The sequence below is a fragment of the Anolis carolinensis genome, chromosome 4 (genome assembly GCF_035594765.1).
Source record: "Anolis carolinensis isolate JA03-04 chromosome 4, rAnoCar3.1.pri, whole genome shotgun sequence".
Lineage (NCBI taxonomy): Eukaryota > Metazoa > Chordata > Lepidosauria > Squamata > Dactyloidae > Anolis > Anolis carolinensis.
In genome coordinates this window covers 46,400,576-46,426,596 of record NC_085844.1, presented here as the reverse complement: position 1 = coordinate 46,426,596, position 26,021 = coordinate 46,400,576, and the positions used below count along the sequence as shown (strand labels likewise).

General features: G+C 40.2%; 1 protein-coding gene across 3 annotated transcripts in view; it reads right to left on the bottom strand.

Moving 5' to 3' along the window:
* LOC100556847 (short chain dehydrogenase/reductase family 16C member 5) overlaps positions 1-21,891 on the bottom strand; it is a 29,720-nt gene extending 7,829 nt beyond the window's left edge. The window contains exons 1-4 of one of the 3 annotated variants that reach the window (XM_062980350.1): positions 21,739-21,891; positions 11,583-11,929; positions 10,163-10,294; positions 135-234 (exon numbers count right to left, since the gene is read on the bottom strand). In XM_062980350.1, coding sequence (XP_062836420.1) covers positions 135-234; positions 10,163-10,294; positions 11,583-11,903 — 553 coding nt within the window. In that variant the 5' untranslated portion in view covers positions 11,904-11,929; positions 21,739-21,891. Of the gene's footprint in view, positions 1-134; positions 235-10,162; positions 10,295-11,582; positions 12,848-21,738 lie in introns of those variants that run through there. The other 2 variants (XM_062980351.1, XM_003224309.4) reach the window with 2 other exon arrangements.
* Positions 21,892-26,021: the final 4,130 nt, after the last annotated feature.

Below are 26,021 nucleotides of genomic sequence, written 5' to 3'. Positions count from 1 at the left end.
AAGTTAACCCTTTGACATAACATCCAGATTGAAAAGATCTCCACATATCCTTTCCAAAGCACGGGTAGGGGGCCACAGCTAAACTAGTCAAAGCACTGTCATTTGTACTCCCAGCACAACTGCTGTGAACTAACCTGCCAATCCAGTGACACCAATTAACCCAGCTGAGCTTGCAATAGTCACGATGTGTCCATGATTAGTGGCTAACATTGCTGGAAGAAAAGCTTTCACAGTCTAAGAAGAAAACATAGGAAGTCAGTCAATGTATTGTAGCAGAGGGACATGCGTGTGCCATGTGCTGCTATACTAGTTGTGAGGTAAGAATTTTCCCTTGAAAGCTTCATGAACCTTATCAGGTAGCCAAAGTATCATTTCACAATCACAATCTCGTACTACTTCAGCATCATCGGATAACACTATCTCACATAGTCATCGTTGATTGAAATTTATGTATTTCAGGAAATGAAAAATAACAATATACTCAAACGCCCCAGAACCAGCAAACATATTTACATAAGACTAAAATTTCTTCTGAGTGGCTTACTTTGGTGTGTGAATTTGTATGTGTGTTGGAGTAACCGGTATACCAGTAACTCATGTATACAAAACACTATCACTGTAATTTCCAACTGGGGAAAAGACTTTCTGCAAGTTGCAAATTTTGTCCAGCATGGAAATGTGTTTCAACTAGTGTTATCACTACAGTCTGCTTAGTCTTCTGGTATCCAAGGCTGCCTTGCTAAGAAAATAGCATGTTTATTCACATGTTTATTCCAATACTTTTTGTGCTAATTCTTAAAAAAAGATACAAATGTAGACTTAAAACCTTGTATATTATTTGTCTTTCTTACAATTAACTCTGTAACCTTTCTTTACCTTGTACAAGATTTGCTAAGATTTGCATTGGATTTTAGCAATGGTCATACTTTGCTCTATTAGCAATTGGGGAAAAAAATAAGAGATGTGGAAGCATTTTAAAAACTTCATTGCATGGAACTATTACTAGATTCAAAAGAAAATAATATTTTGCAAAGTATTTTGACTATTACAGTGGGGAAAAAAGTATTTAGTCAGATACCAATTGTACAGTTCTCCCACTTAAAAAGACGAGAGAGGCCTGTAATTGACAACATAGGTAGACCTCAACTATGAGAGACAACATGAGAAAACATATCCAGAAAACCACATTGTTTGATTTTTCATGAATTTATTTGCCAATTATGGTGGAAAATATATATTTGGTCACCTACAAACAAGCAAGATTTCTGGGTCTCACAGACCTGTAACTACTTCTTCAAGAGGCTCCTCTGTCTTCCACTCATTACCTGTAGTAATGGCACCTATTTGAACCTATTATCAGTATAAAAGACACCTGTCCACAACCTCAAGCAGTCACACTCCAAACTCCACTATGGTGAAGACCGAAGAGCTGTCGAAGGACACCAGAAACAAAATTGTAGTCCTGCACCAGACTGGGAAGACTGAATCTGCAATAGGCAAGCAGCTTGGTGTGAAGAAATCAACTGTGGAAGCAATAATTAGAAAATGGGAGAGATAGAAGACCAGTGATAATCTCCCTCGATCTGGGGCTCCATGCAAGATCTCACCCTGTGGGGTCAAAATTATCACAAGAACGGTGAGCAAAAATCCCAGAACCACACAGGGGGACTTAGTGAATGACCTGTAGAGAGCTGGGACCAACGTAATAAAGGCTACCATCAGTAACACACTATGCCGCCAGGGACTCAGATCCTGCAGTGCCAGACGTGTCCCCCTGCTTAAGCCAGTACATGTCCAGGGCCGACTGAAGTTTGCTAGAGAGCATTTGGATGATCCAGAAGAGTATTGGGAGAATGTCATATGGTCAGATGAAACCAAAGTAGAACTGTTTGGCAGAAACACAACTCAATGTGTTTGGAGGAGAAAGAATGCTGAGTTACATCCAAAGAACACCATACCTACTGTGAAGCATGGGGTGGCAACATCATGCTTCGAGGCTGTTTCTCTGCAAAGGGACCAGGGCGACTGATCCATATACATGAAAGAATGAATGGGGCCATGTATCACAAGATTTTGAGTGCAAATCTCCTTCCATCAGCAAGGGCACTGAAGATGAAACATGGTTGGGTCTTTAAGTATGACAATGATCCCAAGCACACTACCAGGGCAATGAAGGAGTGGCTTCGTAAGAAGCATTTCAAGGTCCTGGAGTGGCCTAGCCAGTCTCCAGATCTCAACTCTAAGAAAAACCTTTGGAAGGAGTTGAAAGTCCATATTGCCCAGCGACAGCTCCAAAATATCACTGCTCTAGAGGAGATCTGCATGAAGAATTGGGCCAACATACCAGCAATAGTGTGTGCCAACCTTGTGAGGACAGAAAACGTTTGACCCTATGAGCCCACAAGAACCTTAAGATCATCTGGAGAGGCCCTGCTCTCGGTCCCACCCGCCTCACAGGCACTTCTGGGATTCAGAAAAAAACTGAAGACCTGGCTATGTACGCAGGCATTTGAAGAATAAGCATGTGTTGGCTTTGACGCGGTCTGAAATACGGCTCTTGTATAAGGTCTGGTGGATGAACGACATAAGCACTTTGCATTGTTTTAAACTTTGTATATTGTATTTTATGACTGTTTTAACATTTTAGTTCATTGTATAACAGTGTAACGGCATCAATTGCCACTTGTAAGCCGCCCTGAGTCCCCTTGGGTGAGAAGGGCGGGGTACAAATAATTGAAATAAATAAATAAATAAATAATTGCCAATAAAGGGTATATAACAAAGTATTGAGATGAACTTTTGTTATGGACCAAATACTTATTTTCCACCATAATTTGCAAATAAATTCATGAAAAATCAGACAATGTGATTTTCTGGATGTGTTTTCTCATGTTGTCTCTCATAGTTGAGGTCTTATGATGTCAATTACAGGCCTCTCTCATCTTGGGAGAACCTGTACAATTGGTATCTGACAGAATACTTTTTTTCCCCACTGTAGAATCATCACTGACAAAAATATACAAATTGCCAAACGTTGCACAGATTTTATAAGAAATTCAATAAGTTATGTTTTCTTAAACTCTGTAAGAACAATTCAATTTAATATACAGAGAATAAAAGCACATCCCTATTTTCTGTATGTTAATGACCCACTAGAGGGCACCAGCACCAAAATTACAGGCAAAGACTTCCTTGCTCAAGTCTAAACTGCAAGTTCTGATCAAAGCTCACATCTTTCTACATACGGTACAAATATCAGTATAGCTGGCTTGTTTTAAAAGAACTATGCTACTGAGGAGTTTTTACCACCACCCACCAATGTTACCTGTCTAAAGCTAAATTTCCCTTCTGGGAAGTGAAAGAGACAACTTTACTACAGAACGTTTTTGCTATTCTAACAACAAGCAAGATTTTCTACTTTACCTATGCTTAGGTTACAGGCAGTCCTTGAGTTACAAATATCAAATTACTAAACGACTCATTTAAAAAAGGGTAAGACAACAGGAAGTGAGAGAAACCTACTCCTTGGAAGGGAAATTCACTCCTGGAAGAATTATCATGGGGAAAGACGTCTCTACTGAAGCTTTATCACCAATCCTTGTTTCCACAACAAGCCTAATTTTTCAAAATCCAAATATCACAGGGACAGAAATTGAAGCAAAATATTCTGAACAGGGGCACAAACAGCAAAACAAACATCATAGGGGTGTTAACCCTTTCCTATGCCATTCAGTGCGCGCGTGCACACACACACAGCCTATATATATATAGGCTGGAGTTACACTAAAAATGTACCTGTTCCAACTTACATACAAATTCAACTTAAGAACAAACCTACAGAAACCATCTTGTTTGCAACTTGAGGATTGCCTGTACTTTGCAAAAAGTCCCATGAGCTTGACCGACCATATCCCTTTGTGGGATTCACCTTGCATCAACATAACCCCATCACCTCACTGGAGATTGGCTCAAACACCTTAATGGACCATTTTCAGAAATGGGCAGTATGTAGTTCTTCAGATACTGAACTCCAAAGAAGCAAAAGCCAAACTAATGAACGGGAAGAGATGTCAACACTTGTACAACATAATTAATGATAGAGGGAGTTTTAGAGAAAATCCCTTCCCTTTTGTTTCACCTCTCAATTTCTTTCTTTGATCTATGTACTAAAGCATTTTTGTTTCTTTCTCTCTGAAAAACTTGATTCCCACTTCTTCCAAAAGTGTCCCCTTTTATGTTTCTTTGTCTAGGAAGGGAGGATCCACACACGAGAGCCAGCTTTTGAGATTCATCTACTAAAATATAAGTAATCTACTTTTATCTGGCTCTTTTTCTATCCCAGATGGATTACCTGAAACAATAAAAGTTTAACTTTTTTAACCTTACAAGAGTATCCTGAGTATTTCCTGGTTTTCTACTGCAAGCTCACACGGCACAGTCTACATTGTACTTTGCTTGATAAAGTCACCAAATATTCCTACACTAACCACATTCCTTACCATTGTCTACCTAAGCGCCCATATTAACCTCTGAAATTAGAGTTACAGTATACAAGTATGTACATGTCATAAGCAACAACAATGTCTACAATATCTAATTGATCTAGGGTGTCCAAGTCTAGAGCTTTGTAGTGATGCCTTCCAAATCGAAAGACTAATAGAATTACAAGTGACAAATAAAGAATGCATGAAATTTGAGAAGGAAATTAATGGAGTTGATTGCAAAGAAATAATCTATAGAAAATGGGATAAAAGGAATATTGATAAACTAACAGGACTAATGAAAGGATCAATACAAGTGTGGAAGAAGTGGCAAGGGAGAATAGGCAGTTAAAAATCTAAAAATTTAACAGTATGGTCAATTAACTAAGGGAAAGAATCAAATGTGAATAGAAATATCCAGATATTGAAGGAAAAAGGAATAAACAGTAGAACAATTATACGATAGTGAGGGAAAGGTAAGGGAGAACGAAATTAAACAATGACTTGGACAGAAAAATTGGCTACAGATAAGAGCAATTTGTACATATCTCAATACTAAAGAAAAAAGAGAAGACACCACCTTTGAAAAGATAATGAGAGAAAAAGTGGAAGGAAATAATCCACAGGTCAGTAAAATATATGCAGTGCTAATAGAGGCCAATGGGTATACAATACGGGACTTGAAAAGTATGTGGGAAACAGTTATAAACTACAGAACATGATATGAGACAAGTGACAGAGACAATAGAGATGACAAGGAATGCAAATGTAAGAGAAATGAGGAGGAAAATCTTACATAATTGGTATTGTACATCCTGTCAATTAGCATACTATTATAAAAAGGGGAACAGTCAGTGCTGGCATGGATGTCAACAGAAAAGGTGGTTTATGCATATGATGAGGGAATGCAAACAGGTACAATCCTTCTGACAGACTATACAAAATGTGTCAAACCAAATACAGTAGAGTCTCATTTATCCAACATTCGCTTATCCAACGTTTTGGATTATCCAACACAGTCTGCTTTTTAGTAGTCAATGTTTTTGTAGTCAATATTTTGAATACATCGTGATATTTTGGTGCTAATTACTACATAGCATTACTGCATATTGCACTACTTTTTCTGTCAAATTTGTTGCATAACATGATGTGTTGGTGCTTAATTTGTAAAATCATAACTTAATGTGACATTTAATAGGCTTTTCCTTAATCCTTCCTTATTATCCAACATATTTGCTTATCCAATGTTCTGCCGGGCCGTTTATGTTGGATAAGTGAGACTCTACTGTATTAGGAATCGATTGGGTGATAATAAAATAAATTGTGGTCTTAGTACAAAGAGAGGGAATGGGAAATTACAGGGAAATAAAGGAAGCAATAATTGAGTGCACACAAGTGGTGACAGTATTAGGATGGAAAGACAAATAAAAGTGGACAGTAAACAAATGGTATTAGTACATGGTGGATCAAATGAAATTTGAAATTATAGATGTAAAATTAAATGATTGAAAAGGTAATGAAAACAGAATGCAAGAAGATGAAGAAAAATGAAACCGGGCCAAGAATGATATTATGAATAAGTCTAGAGATCAGGCCATAAGAAATAAGACACAAATGTTATATAATATCTAAATCTATAAGGATTGTCTCAAAAAGGATTAATATGTAAAAGAAAATAATCCTTGTGGTGGTGGGAATTGTAAATGTTGTGTAACTGTATGTGTATGTCCAAAACGTGGCAAGTGGCTTAGAAAACCATTGGGGATTGACTAGATTCTATCATGCCACTCTAAACATACCCTATCTCTTCCGATTTCAGTCAATATGAAGAGTGTATTTAGTATTTGGATTTTAAAAAATCTACATATAATACCTGGCATGGCCTGGAAAGAACTCTACCTGAAATCCTGGAGAGCCACTGCCAATTGGAATGGACAATACCAGGTTTTTGTTTTTTTTTTGTGTCAGGAGCAACCGGAGTTGCTTCTGGAGTGAGAGAATTGGCCGTCTGCAAGGACGTTGCCCAGGGGACGCCCGGATGTTTTGATGTTTTTACCATCCTTGTGGGAGGCTTCTCTCATGTCCCTGCATGGAGTTGGAGCTGATAGAGGGAGCTCATCCACACTCTCCCCAGGTGGGATTCGAACCTGGTAGCTTTCAGGTCAGCAACCCAACCTTCAAGTCACTTAGTCCACTACGCCATCTGGGGGCTCCGACAAAACCAGGTAGGGACAAGCATAGGGTTTGTCATGAAGAAATTCTGCCATAATAGACTGCATCTTTTTTGATCTAGTCATGAGTTTAGTAGATGGTGCGAATGATGGGTATGTCATTTATCTGGATTTCAGAAAAACACTTGATAGTGTCCCCCATGATATTTTGACTAGCAAACTGATTAGAAATGAACAGAATGAAACATCATCAGATGGGTCCATAATTGAAGTTGTCTTTGCTGACTGTGCTTCTATTGGAAAGAGGTCTCAAGTAGAATGCTGCAAGGTTCTGTCCTGGTGCTGATGCTCTTCAGTATTTCTAGCAACAATTTAGATGATTGAGTAGATAGATTCCTTATCAAATTTGCAAATTATACAAAATTGGAAGAAGTAACTAACATATTGGAAGATAGAAGCAATATTCAAAATGATCTTGACAAACTAAAACACTGGACAGAAATTAATAAAATCAAATGCAACAAGAGACAAATGCAAAATTCTACATTTAGGTACAAAAAATAAATGCACAGTCAGCTCTTCCCATTCCCTGGGTTTAGAGGCACAAGACCTTTGTGAAAGTGAAAAACCATGATTTTTTTTTTACCAGAGGAAAAACCCTCTCAGAATTGCCATCTTCGTAGTTAATTTCTACTGGAAGCTGACCATAGAACTACATTGGAGGAAATCTTTAGATCCTTCAGAATGACTGGAAGAAGTTGCTCATACATTCATACCGGAAGATCTAAAGAATCCCAGATATAATCATTCAAATCTAATCTGTGAATAATCAAATCTGCAAATGTCAAAATTGCAAATGTGGAGGGATGACTGTACATTTGAAAAGGAGCTTGGGAGGATTACTATTGATCATAAGTTAAACATGAACCAACAACCAGCTTAGAAGACAAGTGCTATTCGAGAATGCTTTAATAGTACCATAGTTTCTAAGTGGAGGAAAAATATAAGTCTCACTATACTTTGTGCTGGTCAGGTCTCGTCTGTAATAAGGTGTTCAATTTTGGGCTCCCTGTTTTAAGATGGGATATAGACAGGTTGGAGAAAGTTCAGAGAAGAGCAGTGAAGAACAAAGCATTTGAGAGGTTGAAAGAGTTCAGCATGTTCAACTTGATGAAGGGAAGATTGAGGATTGCCATGCTCACACTCTTTAAATACTTCAAAGGCTGCCACAAAGAGTAATATGTTGCTTATAGGGTACCCTGTTTCCCCTAAAATAAGACATCCCCATAAAATAAGACCTAGTAGAGGTTTTGCTGAAATGCTAAATATAAGGCCTCCCCCGAAAGTAAAACCTAGCAAAGTTTTTGTTTGGAAGCATGCCCGCTGAACAGAACACCAGAGCATGCAGTAAATGTACATGGAAATAATGGTAGTAACAAGAAATTCTTGATAGGATTCACAGTTTGTCTGATTATGCTTTGTGATGACAACTACTGTACAGTATATAACAAATGTTCATTTTTTTTGTTCAACAATAAATGTAAATTCTTCTTCATGGAAAAATAAGACATCCCCTGAAAATAAGACCTAGCGCATCTTTGGGAGCAAAAATTAATATAAGACACTGTCTTATTTTCGGGGAAACACGGTAGAACTACTGCCTCATAGGGTAGAACTAGGTCAAATGATTTTAAGTTACAGGAGGATAGATTTCAATCAAACATTAAAAGGAACTACTTGGTAATGAGAGCAATGGTGGAACCAATTGCCTAGAGATGTAATAAAATCTTCTTCTCTAGATGTCTTCAAAAGAGGCCATCCAGCCACTTGTTGGGAATGGTATAGCTCAGTGGTTCTCAACCTGTGGGTCCCCAGGTGTTTTGGCCTGCAACTCCCAGAAATCCCAGCTAGTTTACCAGCTGTTAGGATTTCTGAAATCCGCAGGTTGAGAACCACTGGCTAGAGATCTTTCACCTCATGGACCTTAAGCTAAAAACTGAGAAATTCTGAACATGCACAGGACATTTTTCTGGACAGCTGGATCACTTCATCCTTCCTGTCTCCCCATCACAATAAAGAAATGTGGTCTGTAAAGATCCATGGAAAACCATATTCTTTGCACATCGGAGCTTGAGATCCACAATTCAAGCTGTGACACTTTCATATATCTAACAATCCTACACTCTTTTTTGGGGCATTTTTCTTACCCTTAGAAGGGTGGGGAAGGAGGAGGGATGGACAAAAAAGCAGAATGGGAAGGGTTGAATGAAATATGGATAGGAAATCCAAAAGAGGAAAAAAGAGGGTAATGAGTTGAAAAAAAAACTTCTTATGTAATTATTGAAGTGCATAGCATCACATGAGGAAAATTAGAGATGGCAGATAGCTTCATATCTTATACAAGATTTGATAGAGACCATTTCATAATACAATCACTAGGGAGGTTACTGAAGAGAGTTGCAGTAAACCTCCAGAATTGCTCACACTTCCATTTGCTGCTGCGCAGACAAACCCACTTATCCTATCCCCAATTTCCATACTTTATTTCCCATTCTTCTATCAGGCTTCACCCGTTTTTTACTTTTCAAATCCAGTTCTTCCACTCCAATGACACAGACTCTAAAAACTTCTATTCCTCTCCTGCTCCTCCTCCATGCTGACTTCCCAAAGAAATCACAGAGATTAGCATGTTTTACAACAGTCATGTGTTGTATTTCCTCCAGTTCCAATGTTCTTTTCCTGAAACATGCCTTCCTGAAAGTGAAAGAGACATACCTACGATCATGTATTCCAGTGGTTCTCAACCTGTACGTCCCCAGGTTGAAAAGCACTGGAATACATGATAGTGTGTATGTTTTGGCCTACAACTCCCAGAAATCCCAGCCAGTTTACCAGCTGTTAGGATTTCTGGGAGATGAAGGCCAAACATCTGGGGACCCACAGGTTAGGAACCACTGATGTATTCTAATGACTTATTTAGCTGAAGCATATTTGGATTTCAGTGTTCATTGAAAAATTATCTATCTATCTATCTATCTATCTATCTATCTATCTATCTATCTATCTATCTATCTACTGAATTTATAACCCACCTTTTCCCCAGGATGGGAATCTAGTGAATTAGCGTAAAATGCTAGAAAGTCTAGCAAATTTGAGCCATATTATTGGCAAGTTAATTCCAAGCTCTTTTACCAATATACTTAGATATCCTGGATGCCAACAATGGTGGCTTTCCAATTTTCTGTAAGGAGATATATTTTAAAGATTTCCCCCACCCAATTCCTTAGATTGTTAGAGACAATAACTCAAAAAAAGGAACTGCCATTCGATCCTAGCCAACTTTCAATTTAGGTTGCTTATGACTATCAGGATAAATCTGTTTAACTTCTGTAAACCACTGGATGCTGTATCTATTAAACCTTTTATGTGGCAACTGCTAGACAGTAATTTGCATATCAAAATCCAACACATATTTTAATGTAGTTCTATAGTTAATTTCAAATCTGTTACCCAGAAGTGTGCCATTATGTTCACTTCAATAGTCTTCTCTATCAGCAAGTCTGGAGAATCCAAGAATTTCTTCCCTGTTACAACGCCGGCATTGTTAATCAGGATACTAACATCACCAACTTCCCTTTTCACCTAGAAGAATGACAGTTGATCACAGTATGTGTCAAATGGTGACATTTTTAGCACATGTGCAGTTAAAAAGGATAGCAACTGATAACCAAGATCAGCCGCAATATAAGAAACTGAAAACAGTAATATGATATTATTGCTCTCAAATTTCTACTTTTTAAAAATTAGCAGCACACTCTGCAGTCTAATTATAATTGGCACTGTTCCTTTATGAAGAAGTGGTATAAAATAATCATGTGGGTTTTTTTTTAAAAAAAGGCTTTACACAGAGTTTATGTGACAGCCCTTAAGCAAATGGAATTATTTGAGTGCTCCTTTGCTTATAAGAAACTGCCAAGTGGGAGGAACATTTGATGATGTAGCATTTCATGTAGAAAAGCAAGGCTACAAGTTAGAATAGGGACCATGGTATAATCTGCAAGTAACATGGTAAAATCTGGTATAAGGGTCAGTGGCTTTAGATAAAAAGTGGTAATTAATGGCTAGGTGTTTGTGTATATATGTGCCTTCCCAACCTACCTGCTTTTATGTTCATTAAAACTTGAGATCAGGAACGTAAAAGCAACCATTATCCAATGAATACATTTTGCTTTTTGCTTTCAAATCTCAAGTCTTGAGGAACAGAAGAGCAGGTTGGTTGGTTGAAGAAGGTTCAGAAAATATAAAAGCTCTGAGTGGAGGATTCATTACATCCTTTCTACCCACTACTTTTTAAATAATCTCACCCTCACACAGTATAGCAATTGACATTGATTTGTGCTCTAAATATATAGCAACATTCTCACAATTAATGCAAGCAAGACAGTTCTGCAATCTCATGGATCATTGATTAGAGATAGAATATATGTGGCGTTTGTTTCCAAAAGGTACCAAATTAAAAAAACATATATTGAAAAATGAGTTATAGGTGGCAGTATATTGCTGGCTAGGAATAGAATATTATGTACAGATGAAAATTTGCAAAATATAAAATTAAAAAGGATATTTTCTACCAGAGATAAATCATTACTATGACAAGTAGGCTGTGTACTTTTAAAAAAACCAAAGTGGCAGAATTGTGACAGTGATTTTCCCTCTCTTATATTTCAAGAACCAGAATTGCGCTGTTTTTTAAACGAAAGGTATGAATTTGAGGGAACGGCTTTGTGGGGCAGAGAATAGCCTTCCCATGTCATTCCCCTCTGTAGGCACTGTATTTATTGTTTCGTCTCCTGAAATATTTAAATGCCACAACAGCATACCTTAAAGTGCATAATGACCAAGCAAAATATTATGCAAAATACATAGTTACCTGATCTGCTGTTCGATAGATCTCTTGCCTTTTGCTGCAGTCACAAATGTAATCATGTACTCTAGAAGCTCCATTTTTTCTTGCCAGTCTGGCAGTCTCTTTGTTTCCTTCCAGGTTGATGTCCCAGAGAACCAAAGTGGCTCCAAGGCGAGCAAATTTTAAAGCCATAAGCCTCCCGATTCCACTGCCAGCTCCAGTTATAAGCACTATCTCACCAACAACATTCTTCTTGCGGACAGGGATAAATAATAAAACGACAGACTCCAGTGTGAAATATATATAGAGGACAATGAATCTGAGTGTTTCCAGGAAAAAATTCATGCTGAGGAAGTTGTTTTTCCAATTAGCTGTTGAATAATGACAAAGATTAGTTAGATGAATTGCTGGCAATGAATGGTAAAACTGTATCTCCATCCCGATTAAATATCGGTATTAAATACTGAACACTGACCTGCAATTTCAAAAAATAACAGAGGCGGCTTGAGATCTTAAAGGTCACAGTGACCCTGTTTTAGTCTGATTCTGCATTGTTCTAACCAGTTACAATGGTTTATTTCCATTGGGAATTCAGGTTAAAGGATTATGCCTCAGCCACTCCAGGGAACTGCAACACTTCCTACGGGTAGCTGCAGGTTGTGTGAGTCACAGTCAAGAGAATCAGCTAGTTTGGTTAAGTGACCTGTGCTTTCCCACCTGCTCCCCAAATGCCCCCAACTTGATAGCACAATCACACTTTGTAACAGTAGAAATAGACAAAGGAGAATGCAGGAATGTATTTGTTAATATTCATGGAAACTATGTTTGTTTGTACTTATTACTCGTAGCCCCTTTCCCACATCTCCAATGGACACTCCCAAAACAAAGTAGGAGGGTGTGTCACACCTGCATCCATGTCTCCATGTACTCACAAACACAAGATGGTTTATGTACAAAGAAAATATAATGTCCAAATAGCATATACAGTAGAGTCTCATTTATCCAACATAAACGGGCCAGCAGAACGTTGGATAAGCGAATATGTTGGATAATAAGGAGAGATTAAGGAGAAGCCTATTAAACATCAAATTAGGTTATGATTTTACAAATTAAGCACCAAAACATCATGTTATACAACAAATTTGACAGAAAAAGTAGTTCAATATGCAGTAATGCTACATAGTAATTACTGTATTTACGAATTTAGCACCAAAATATCACAATATATTGAAAACATTGACTACAAAAATGCGTTGGATAATCCAGAACGTTGGATAAGCGAATGTTGGATAAGCGAGACTCTACTGTAGTATTATTAAAGTTCCCCGTACATAGCTCAGTTCGGTAATGCCAGACAAAATGAAAAGAAGCAACAACTCTAACACAAAAGTTATCTAAATCTGATATTGGTTCCAATGGGGCCGGGCTGTGGCGCAGCTGGCTAGTAACCAGCTGCTATAAATCACTACTGACCGAGAGGTCATGAGTTCGAAGCCCGGGTCGGGTTAAGCCTCCAACCATAAAAAAAAAATAAAAAATAGCCCCGGCTTGCTGTTGACCTAGCAGCCCCGAAAGACATTTGCATCTGTCAAGTAGGGAAAATTAGGGACGCTTTATGCGGGAGGCTAATTTAACTAATCTACAACACCATAAAACTGCTCACGAGGAAAAGAAGAGGAAGAACAGCCACCAATGGACGGTGAAGCAACAGATCCCCCTGTGGCCGGAAATCGTGAAGCTGGAAAGATGTTAAAAAAATGCCTCTGTGTCTGTCTAAAACTGAATGTTGTTTGTCTATTGGCATTGAATGTTTGCCATATATGTGTTCATTGTAATCCGCCCTGAGTCCCCTTCGGGGTGAGAAGGGCGGAATATAAATACTGTAAATAAATAATAAATAAATAAATGTATATAGGTTCCAATGTATCCCTGATGCCTATATACATTGGAACCAATATCAGACTTAGATAACTTTTGTGTTAGAGCAGTTGCTTCTTTTCATTTTGTCTGGTACTACTGAATTGAGCTTTGTATGGGGAACTTTAATAATACTATATGCTATTTGGACATTATATTTTCTTTGTACATAAACCATCTTGTGTTTGTGTAGATACTTTACAAGTATTCTGGGATTTTGTATAGTAGTATAGCCATATTATCCATGGTACTCACGGCAAGCTTATGAAACCCAGTCTCAAAGAAGGGGCAAAATCATTTACCTTCTGTGCATTTTATGAAAGTGAAGACACATGAAAGCTGGAACACAGATTATGGAGATGCACACAGAGACACATGTAGCAGGGCACGTTTTGAAGCATCTGGACATACATACAGGCCTGTGGGTGTTTCTAGTACATACTTTGTATTAGTGTTGTTTGGACTATGCAGAGTACACATTAGAAATTCAGAAGGCCTGACCTCAAAGAGAGACAAAAAGCAGGACCTAAACCTGTCCCACACTGCCATGCCCTTTTCTGTTTGTGTCATGTCTTTATTAGATGTTATGCCTCAGGGTAGAAAACTGGTTTTTATTTGTAAAGAATCATATATAGCAATGGTGCTATATACATTATGGTGATACTTCTGGAACCTTCTGTGTGTTGCATCCTGAAACTTCAAGTCAATCATGTTTGTTAAGGTATACAGAAAAATGGATGTGTTTTTGCAAGGATCAGCACCAAGATTAACGTAGATCCATGTGTAAAGAAAGAAAGGATTCACATGTAGGTGTGTTTCATGGTTTAATAGATGCAAGTGATTTCTCTTGCTCTAATCAACAGAGTATAACGACAGAGGTTTGAGTATACCAGTGGTTCTCAAGCTGTGGGTCCCAAGGTGTTTTAGCCGACAACTCCAGAAATCCCAGCCAGTTTACTAGCTGTTACAATTTCTGGGAGTTGAAGGCCAAAACATCTGGGGACCCACAGCTTGAGAACCAACAGAGTATACCATTTGGAGCTCTTTACAAACTGCTGTTGAGGATGTTGAGCTATGTTGTTTTTCTCCTGCAGATTGTTGATACAATACCGTACTCTTTGGAAAGGACCATTTGTTTTATAAGTAAGTCGCTGAATTAAGCTATATTTTATTTTGAATACTAAAGGACTATATTTTCTGCTACATCTGGATAAAGCTGTTTATTTTCTTCTCTGCTGTAAAGAGTAAAGGAATTTTCTTTTTGCACAAACCTACTGCCTGGTGTCATTTTATCTCCAAGGGCACTGCAGTTGGACTTTTAAGTTTAGTGCTACAGAGGGACAGATTGTTTTCTGGCACTAAATGCAACAATGCTGGCTTTTGCTTTGTATTGTGTTATGTGTCCAAAAATAAAATCTTCCTGAATTTTTGCAACTTGTGTTATTCATAGGTATGCCACAATGGGGCATGACCAATTTCCCTAAAATACCAGAGGCATCCTCCAGAGGATTCACAGGAAAGCAGCAGTGCATATACCATAGGTAAAAATGACTTCAGCCATGGAAGAAAAGCTGATATTTGCTGTATTTTCCCTGTGGTGTGTCATTTGACCCTACAGAGCCACACCCTGACTGTTGCCTTTGTGGTTGCTAGCATGGCTATATGCACTGCCTCTTAACATGTACAGTGCAGCACAATGCTATACCAAATGCCCTGGCAGTGGGCACATACTCTTTCCCACAGAGTAAGGGATTCTGGGTCATTGTGGAGGACAACAGCGGTATAGTTCAGAGCTGTAAAACTTCAGGAAAGAAAGAAAATCTGTCCTTTTGCTTCTCACTCCCAAAAACCTCCTAAAAGTTTCTGAAAAACTGTGGAAAATGCAGATTTTAGCCCTGTTTACACACTGAAAGCCAGTCTGTTACTTTAGAAACTTAAAACGCATTGTGTATAATTTGCCTGGCATAAACTTATCATGTTTGCTATACTAGAAGGATTTTTGGCAGAAAATTACAAATCAAATTGTTCTTTTTTGCTGTTGGTGCTACAGTTGTTACAAATGGAGCTACATGGACTGAACTATAAATAATTTCATTCCTTTCGTAGGTTTATGGAGATCTGAGGGAAAATAAAGAAGAAGCTATTTACATTCAAAAATCAAAGAAAATAGTTTTGTTTCTTCAAGTCTACTGTACTGCCAAAGAGATAGAAAACACTAATTCATATAAAGGGAACTCAAAACAGAAAAGGGCAATTAAAGTTTCATCTCTTACAGATATAATGTGAGAGGAATAAATACATAAACACCTTGTCTTAAACAGTATATTCTTAATTCCAAAAAACAACATTACATAATATACTATGAGGCTTCAGAAAAAAATGTAAAAAACCATTTCCCCCAATTTCTTCCAGGTCTTCACATTTCTAGAAATGAGGTGAAAGTGTTCACTAAACCTATAAAGCTCACAACCTCTTCCCTCTTTCCCAAGAACTTCCAGGAGTAGCCAAAGCAGCAGCACAACCTGCCAGCCAAAGACAGCAGCAGTCTGCCAAGGTCCCAGTAAAAGCAGGCTGAGGACTGCAACAGATGTTAAGTACAATGCCTTGGGGTAGGTGTCATTTACTGCCAGACGCACAGCATTTCCTTGGCATATACTTGTCTTAAATATTCCATTAAATTTAGTTTTTGGCTATGCATACTTGCTAGTTGAAATGCTTTCCCTTGCACCAAAGGCAGAAACTGCCTACCACCCTTCTGGCAATTTGAACACATTTTTGGGATAACATGCATGGCCTCCTTGAATTGTGCGCGACACATTTGGAAGACTCTTTGGCTCAGCCATTGGGGCAACAACAAGAGCTGGAAAACTATAAATTTTGTTGTGGGGAATTTTTTTTTTGTTAAGCTTTGAATCTATACATACTTTAAAAATTTTGTTACTTTTTAGCAGTGGTATGTTGTCTAAATAGATTGAACAGATATAAGGCCTTGAACACTTAGGGAAGGACGAAGAAGTGGTAAAGATGAGGACAAGATAATGGGGGTTGACCAACAAGACAATGACTGTTATAATGGCATACAGAAGTAGATCTGAAGGTTAGAAGTGTTAAAAGACTTCAAACTAGACAAAGGACAAGGAGGGAATATGGGCCCTAAGGGGGCATAAAAAGACAGTGTAAAAAGAAGTTTCTTATTTAGAGAATTTTTAATTGCAGTGTGGTGGTTCCCATAAAAATACAAAAAAACAACCACCTAGGTGCACATTAAGTAACTCAGGCTTATTCTACATTGCCATATAGTGCAGTTTGAATCTACATTATATAGTCAGTGTAGAATTCATGAATATGTAGGGCTGATTGTGCATTTGATGTATAAACTGGATTTATATGGGGTTTTTTTTTTAAAAACCAATGCAGGGTTAAAACTAGAGGATAGTGTTAAATTAGAACGCTAATAATTTGGAAAATCATGACTGTGGCTTATTAATGCCTATGAATATTTTCTGGTCTGAGGGAATGAAAGAGATAGTGTGTAATCTTCATAGGATGGGGCTGGTGACTTTCAACTGAGTGATCACACCAACTTTGAGGGTAAGGAATTTAGGTTAGTAAGACAGAAAGAGATCCCATGAGGCAGGGAGTCTAAGAAACAGGGCAACTGAAGAAAGAAGGCAAGCAGCAGTAGATCAGAAGACTCACAGTACATTTACACTGTGGTAGCAATGCAGTTTGACACCACATTAACTGCATGGCTCAATGCTATGGATTCCTGGGATATATAATTTGGAGAGGCACAATTCCTCTTTGGCAGTGGCAGCTAAAGACCTGGCAAAACTACAAGGATCTTCCGGACTCTATGATCCTCAGTTATTTTATGGAGATTTTGAAAATTGTGCTTATCATATAGTAGAGAGAGTTGTCCAGACATGAAACAATCAGGGTCTGTTAACGCCTCCCAACAAAGGATTCCCCCAGGCAGGAAGCAGCCAGGCTTTGAAGCTGCAGGCCATTAAATGCTAATCAAGGTGGCCAATTGCAACATTCACACTTGCCACAGGCAAACAAGAGTTATTTCTCCTACAGATATATAAACCTCAATTTCCTATTTTCCAACAAATCTCACAACCTCTGAGGATGCCTGCCACAGATGTGGGTGAAACGTCAGGAGAGAATGCTTCTGGAACATGGCCATACAGCATGGAAAACTCACAGCAATCCAGAGCTGTTTTGCTCTATTTTCTTCAGGACTGTCACAAATTCACATCACTCGATCTCTAGAACAGACAGAAATTCTATTCTACAATAGCAAGTACCAGTTTATAATCTGCCTGCCATATTCCACTTGATGTGTCTGAACAATTTTTATAGTAAGCTAACATCTAATTTAGCAGAGCATCTATAAAAGTGCTAAGTATTCATTAATAGACGTTCTCGCTAATAAAGACTTATGAACTAATTTTGTGGCTTTTGCCATCAGCATTGCCAAGTTACATGCACACAGTGCTAGCATAATCTCTCCAACTGCCCTGGAACTGCTATTATCTTGCTTGAGTATAACACACACTGAACTCAGTACAACTTACTATTGAGTAAATGTACTTAAGATTGCACTATTACTCCGTTTCCACCCATGTCCCTCCTGCTCCTCCTCCTTTATCTTCTACAAAGAAATATTTGCTTATTATTGACCAAGGTCTGCCAACAATTGAGGAAAACAGATACAGGGTTAAAGTACACACTACAGCATGGAGACGCACTTCATTTTCTGTCTTATTCCAAAGTAAATATGCAAAGGCCTAACCCCGATTTGGACCACTGTGCATGGCTAAGGAAGCCTTAATTCTTAGCCTTTGCCTCCTAATTCTACCTTCCTTGCATAGAAGCTATTGGAAACTGTTTCCATTGATATAAAATGACCCCACGCCACTAAAGTATGAGTTTATTAAAATTATTCTTAATGTGTTCAGGACAGAGGCTGAAGCTTCCCTTACTTTTGTGTATGGTGATAATAATCCAAATTAGGTTCACATGTAATTTGGAGTACAAAGATTGCTGAAGCTGACACATGACAACAGAGCTTTCCAAACATTTCATGTTGGTGACACGCTTTTTAGGCATGCAATACAGTAACTCAGTTTTACTAGCAAACAGCGGCTAAAACAACCCCCTTTAAGAGATACGGACACACATAAATGTAATAACAAAATATGTAGAGACACAACATATCTCATGAAAAGTTTTCATTTGTATTTTTAAAAACATACGATTTATTATTTCACATAGATACAGAGATTTCTCTTTACATTTGCACAACACACCGACACACTGCAGCCAACACTCTAATACATCTCAGTACACAATTTGGAAAGCTCTGCACTATATATTTAACACAAGCATAGTTTAGCCCAGAGTCGTAATAACCCTGCACGGCAATTTCCAACCAATTAATGTCTTCCTGTTTACTGCAAAGAATAATCTGAGAGTTTTCTCTCCATTTCTAAAAAAAAAATTGTGGAATTGGCAGAGGCCAATAATGCAATTATACTTATGCTGATGCCAAGATTGCTATGAGATCACCTAACCAAGTATTCCATCTTAAGAAAGAGTGTAACACTGCCTAAAACTTAAGCCGTTTTATTGCACAATCCTAGAACTGTTTACATATGTAAGGCTTTGTGTGGAGTAAGACTTCCTCTCCTTAAGCGTCCTGCATTAGGACCCTGATCCGACCAACTGAAGAAGGCAAACAAAATGCAGAATGGTAGTACATGGAAAGTGCAGCCCAAATCAACAAAATACAGGAGCCTAAAGGCACCAGATCTTGTCTGATCTTGGAAGCGAAGCTGGATCAGCCCTGGTTAATAATTGGATAAGAGCCTTGCCAGGTGGTGATGACTATATTTCGGAGGAAGGAACTGGCAAAAACCACTTCTGAACATTCCTTGTCCAAGAAAACACTATGAAATCCAAGGGGTGCCATAAATCAAGAGGAGGTTGAATAGCAGGTACACAAACGCAAGAGGACTGCAACTGAGAATAAGTTAAGAGGTAGTACAGAAATATCTTTGATTCCAAGTTGCCAAGGTCAGGTGAACTGCATCCAAGAATACACACATGTTTAATGTGCCGTCTAAGGCTTTCATGGCTGGAATCACTAGGTTGCTGTGAGTTTTCTGGGCTGTATGGCCATGTTCCAGAAGTATTCTCTCCTGACGTTTCGCCCACATCTATGGCAGGCCTCCTTAGAGGTTGTGAGGTCTGTCGAAAACTAGGCAAATGGGGTTATATATCTGTGGAAGGTCCAGGGTGGGAGAAAGAACTCTTTCTGTTTGTGGGAAGTGTGAGTGTTGCAATTGGCCAGCTTGATTAGTATTGAATAGCCTTGCGGCTTCAAGGCCTTGCTGTTTCCTGCCTGGGGGAATCCTTAGTTGGGAGGTGTTAACTGGCCTGGATCAAGACAATAAAGAACAAAACGCAGGAACCTTCCACACAGCCATATAACTCAGAATATCAAGGCAGAAAATCCCACAATATCTGCTTTGAACTGGGTTATCTGAGTCCACACTGCTTTATATTCCAGTTCAAAGCAGATAATGTGGGATTTTATTCAGCTGTGTGGAAGGGGCCCGAGAAGACAGGTATTCCAGACAAGAAACAATTTCAACCTGCAGGTCCCCAGATGTTTTGGCCTTCAACTCCCAGAAATCCTAACAGCTGGTAAACTGGCTGGAATTTCTGGGAGTTGTAGGCCAAAACACCTGGGGACCCACAGGTGGAGAACCATATATATTATACAGTAGAGTCTCACTTATCCAACATTCTGGATTATCCAACACATTTTTGTAGTCAATGTTTTCAATATATCGTGATATTTTGGTGCTAAATTCGTAAATACAGTAATTACTACATGACATTACTGTGTATTGAACTACTTTTTCTGTCAAATTTGTTGTATAACATGATGTTTTGGTGCTTAATTTGTAAAATCATAACCTAATTTGATGTTTAATAGGCTTTTCCTTAATCCCTCCTTATTATCCAACATATTCGCTTATCCAACATTCTGCCGGCCCGTTTATGTTGGATAAGTGAGACTCTACTGTATGTATGTATGTATATATATATATATATATATATAAACCTCACTTGCCTAGTTTCCAACAGACTTCACAGCCTCTGAGGATGCCTGCCATAGAGGTGAGCAAAACGTCAAGAGAGAATGCTTCTGGAACATGGCGATACAGCCCGGAAAACTCACAGCAACCCAATACACACATACTTCTACAAAATATATCTATGATACTCACACAAATGTACATAGGAATCTACAAAGTAAAGTACATCCAGCAATACAACACAGACACAAACAGTTCTACAAAATATATCCAGCAACCTGACAACCAAACACAATTCTACAAAACACTTACAGCCATTTGACAGTCATATCGACTCATGATTTTGTCCCTCTGTGGCAGGCATGGGCAAACTTGGGCCCTCCAGGTGGTTTGGATTTCAACTCCCACAATTCCTAACAGCCTGCCGGCTGTTAGGAATTGTGGGAGTTGAAATCCAAACCACCTGGAGGGCCCAAGTTTGCCCATGCCTGTTCTGGGGGCTGCCAAGAAACTTTGGCTCGATTGACTGCGTTTCCCAACAGCTGGCGTTCTTCCTGCACCTAAGTCAGGAATGGGTAAACTTGGGTCCTCCGGGTGTTTTGGACTCCAACTCCCACAATTCCTAACAGCCTGTAAACTGGTTGGGATTTCTAAGTCCTGAATAGAAGCCAGTCCCAAAGGCTGCATTTCTGCAGCCATGTTTCCCTTTCTTCAGAATCATCTGACATTGCTGCGCACGCTGGGAAACAAAAATAGTCCACCGGCCTTGTCGGCCCACTCCAAACCGAGTGTGCATCCACACTGCAGCTTGACACCACTTAAAACCACCATGGTTCAATGCTATGGAATCGGGGGGGGGGGGGGGGGATAGCTTGGGGAGAGGCACCAGCACTCTTTGGCAGGGAAGGTTAGAGGAAGCTAGTGAAAACTACAACTCCCATGATCCCACCGCTCTGAGGCATGGCAGTTAAAAGGGGTGCCAAACTGCATTCATTCCACAGTGTAGGCGCCCCCTCTCCCTTTCCGTCTTGCATTGCAAGGATCTGGGGAAGGGAGGGGAGGCGGGGTTGAAGCCACACATGCAAAGGATCCCCCCAAAAAAGACAGGCGCTCCAGAGGCGCTGCCTCCTCCTCCGGCGGTGGAAAACCTGCAATTTGCGGCTGGCGAGGCGCTCGTCCCTGGCGCAGAGCAAGACTTGCAGGCAGATCTGGTCTTTCTGGGCCTCGGAGGGAGAAGGGGAGAGAGCGATGCCGGGCCCAGGGCGACGAGGGAGGGAGGGAGGGGGAAAGGGAGGGACACGACACGCCCCCCGCCCCGCCCCGCCCTCCCCTTTGGCCCAGGGCAGTGCCTTGCTTTGCGGGAGAAAGGACGGGACTGAGGCTGGAGGGAAGGGGAGACACCTCTGCACTGTCTGTAGGGATACTAATAACGCACCTGGGCAGTGGGCAGCCCTTTAACTGGCATGGCTCAAAGCTAGGGGATCCTTAGAGCTCTCTTTGGGGAATTTGTATCGTATCAGAAGCAAATTGAGAATAAAGGTTTCCCCTGACGTTAAGTCCAGTCGTGTCCGACTCTGGGGGTTGGTGCTCATCTCCATTTCTAAGCCGAAGAGCCGGCGTTGTCCGTAGACACCTCCAAGGTCATGTGGCCGGCATGACTGCATGGAGCGCCGTTACCTTCCCGCCGGAGCGGTACCTATTGATCTACTCACATTTGCATATTTTCGAACTGCTAGGTTGGCAGGAGCTGGGGCTAACAGCGGGTGCTCATTCCGCTCCCGGGATTTAAACCTGGGACCTTTTGGTCCGCAAGTTCAGCAGCTCAGCGCTTTAACACACTGTGCCACCAGGGGCCCTGAGAATTGAGAATACAGTTATCTAAGCCCCGGTGGCGAAGTGTGTTAAAGCACTGAGCAGGAGACCGAAAGGTCCCAGGTTCAAACTCCGGGAGCGGCGTGAGCGGCTGCTGTTAGCTCCAGCTCCTGCCAACCTAGCAGTTCAAAAACATGCCAATGTGAGTAGATCAATAGGTACCACTCCGGCGGGAAGGTAACGGCGCTCCATGCAGTCATGCCGGCCACATGACCTTGGAGGTGTCTACGGACATTGCCGGCTTTTGGGCTTAGAAATGGAGATGAGCACCAACCCCTAGAGTCGGACACAACTGGACTTAACGTCAGGGGAAATATTTACCTTTTATACACATAATAAAAGTGAAAATATGTACCCTGTTTCTCCAAAAATAAGACATCCTCAAGGGCCGGGCTGTGGCGCAGCTGGTTAGTAGCCAGCTGCAATAAATCACAACTGATTGAGAGGTCATGAATTCAAAGCCAGCCCAGGTCGGATCAAGCACCCGACCATTAAATAGCCCAGCTCGTTGTTGACCTAAGCAACCTGACAGACAGTTGCATCTGTTGAGTAGGACATTTAGGTACCGCTTTATGTGGAGAGGCTAATTTAACTCATTTACGACACCATAAAATGTCCAGCAGTGTGGGGAAGAATGAGGAAGTACTCCACCAAGGACTCGATGTCACAAGTGGATGATGAAGCAGCAGCTCCCCCTGTGGCCGGAATCGAGCATACCCTCATGAAGCGGGAAGCTGGAGAAGGTTAAATTGCCTCTGTGTCTGTGTATATATGTCGTATGTGTAGTGGCATTGAATGTTTGCCATGTATAAGTACATTGTGATCTGCCCTGAGTCCCTTTCGGGGTGAGAAGGGCGGAATATAAATACTGTAAATAAATAAGACCAAGTAGAGGTTTTGCTGAATTGCTGAATACAAGGCCTCCCCCAAAAGTAAGACCTAGCAAAGTTTTTGTTTGGAAGCATGCCCACCGAACAGAACACCAAAGCATGCAGGATTGGGAAATGTACATACCATAGATTGTTGTACATGGAAATAGTGGTAGTAACAAGAAATTCTTGATAGGATTCACAGTTTGTCTGCTCATGCTGGTTTGTGTTGACAACTACTGTACTTGTTCACTCAGTCACTTCCGACTCTTTGTGACCTCATGGACCAGCCCACGCCAGAGCTTCCTGTCAGCCGTCACCACCCCCAGTTCCTTCAAGGTCAAGCCACTTACTTCAAGGATATCATCCATCCATCTTGCCCTTGGTCGGCCCCTCTTCCTCTTTCCTTCCTTTTCCCCCAGCATCATGATCTTCTCCAAGCTTTCCTATCGTCTCATTATGTACTTTATCTTTGCCTCTAATGTCCTTCCCTCCAATGAGCAGTTTGGCTTTATTTCTCAGGATTTTCCTCCAACACCATAGTTCAAAAGCATTTATCTTCCTTTGCTCAGCCTTCCTTATGGTCCAGCTCTCGCATCAATAGGTTACTATGGGGAATACAATTGCTTTAACTATGTGAACCTTCGTTGCCAGTGTGATGTCTCTGCTCTTCACTATTTCAGTAATTCGGTAATTGTTGGGATCTTGCTTATCACCCTTCTTGTAAATAGGGACGACTATGCTCTGTTTCCAGCCCTCTGGAATTAAACCTGAGTTGTTGATTTGTGTAAACACTTTAGCTAATATTGGGGCCCACCACTCTGGGAAGTTTTTAAATATTTCTGGGGGCATCATGTTTCCCCCTGGAGCCTTACCCAAGGCTAGAGCTGCAATCAGCTTCTTTATCTCAGCGATTGTCATTGGCAGCCAGAGGGGTAAACAGGCAATTTCAGAGATAATTGGCGAATGATGCTCTGAGGAGTTAGCTCCATAGAGCCCACTAAAGTGAGTGAACCATTGCTCTGATGACTTATGCCCAAGTACTACCGGTCTGACCGTATGCATTCCTCTATAGGTTATATCTCAAAACTGTTTCTCATTCTTTTGTGTCACTGCTAAGGCTAGTTGTGTCCACTGTTCTTTGGCATATATGTCTTTTTTCTGCTTTATAAGAGCCTTATAAGATACCCTCATCGAAGCTAGGGTAGCAGCTGTATTGTTGTCTTTATTTCTAAGGGCCTGTCTAGAGTAGTCCATCAGTGCCTTCCTGGTGCCTCTACATTCCGAGTCAAACCATCTATTGGATCCCACTTTGTTGGGGTTAGATTGTTTTTTACAGACCAATGTTGGTCTGAGGTTCTGGATGATGGATTGATAGGCAAATAATATATCCGAGTTGGAGTCTAGAATGTATTGGTGAAGATTTTTAAAAGGAGTACTCTCGATTATGTGGTGAAGGGAATTATCTAAATTGACAGACCACCTTATTCTCTGCTCTCCCATGTGAATTCCATTTAGATTTTGACAGGGCCGTGTTGGTGGGTACAATTCAAAGTTAAATATCAGTGACAGAGGGAAATGATCACTTTCTACCCTATTGTCAACTGCAAAACTTTGGATGTCTGGGAGCAGGTTGACAGAGGCCACCATGTAATCTATTGTGCTAGCTCCTCTGTTAGTGACATAAGTGTAGGCACCCTGCATTCTATTGTATTGGGTTCCATTAAGACACTGCAAATGATGGAGGGATAGAATTTCTAAAAAACTCCTACCTGATTTGTTGCTGTTTGAGTCTTGTGAAACCTTAGCGGCAGGTGTAACCTGGCAACCTTGCCCAAAATGTGTGTCCCACCTGTTTCAATTCTGTCCCAATTCTGGCATTGAAGTCACCACACAGAAGGATCTTTGTGGAGGGGTATTGATTTTCTAGTAGGGTAAGGGTTTCAGATAGGCTAGGCCAAACATTGTTAGGGCCTCCTAACTTTTTTGATAGTCTAGGTGGAAAATAAACATTTATACAGATTAAACCACCAATATGCTTGCTCTTAATGAGAAGGGCCTGTATGCATTGAGGGTAGGTACTAACTAAGGGTTGGATGTCGACTTGCAGGTCCACTGAAATAAGTGTAGTGAGGCCACCACTGCCGAAACCTTTAGAACTTGTTTTTACAGCTGGAACTGAGAATAATCTAAAACCATAAAGAAATGGTAAGTTAGCTTCATCATGGAATTTATTTGACCATCCCATAATGTTCCAGGATAACAAATGTAGTTGTCAAGATGTTGCAAGCAAATCTGATACCCAGGGGCACGGTCTGCACTGGGACTTTTGTGTTAGAGGACAGTTCTTGTGGAGGGAGTGTGTTGTTAGCCATCCTAGGTTCCAAAAGTTGTATTGCAGATGTTGTTGTGAGCTCTTCCTCATTCATCGCTAGTAGGTTGACAATAGGGCCTCTCTCCAGGTTTCTCCTGACATGAGTGGGCTCATCAATGGGTACTAAGTTTATCAGCGGTCCAACTTAAAGGTAATGTCACGTTGTTCATTGCAGGTTGAACTACTTAGATCCTTAGGCTGTTTCTGTGTTGAAATACTGAAGATTTTGACTGGGCTGGACTGCAGTCTGTTCTTGCAAGAAGTCTCCCTGGGGGTTGTCAAACATCTAGCATGCAAAGGAGTTATCAGAGGGGTG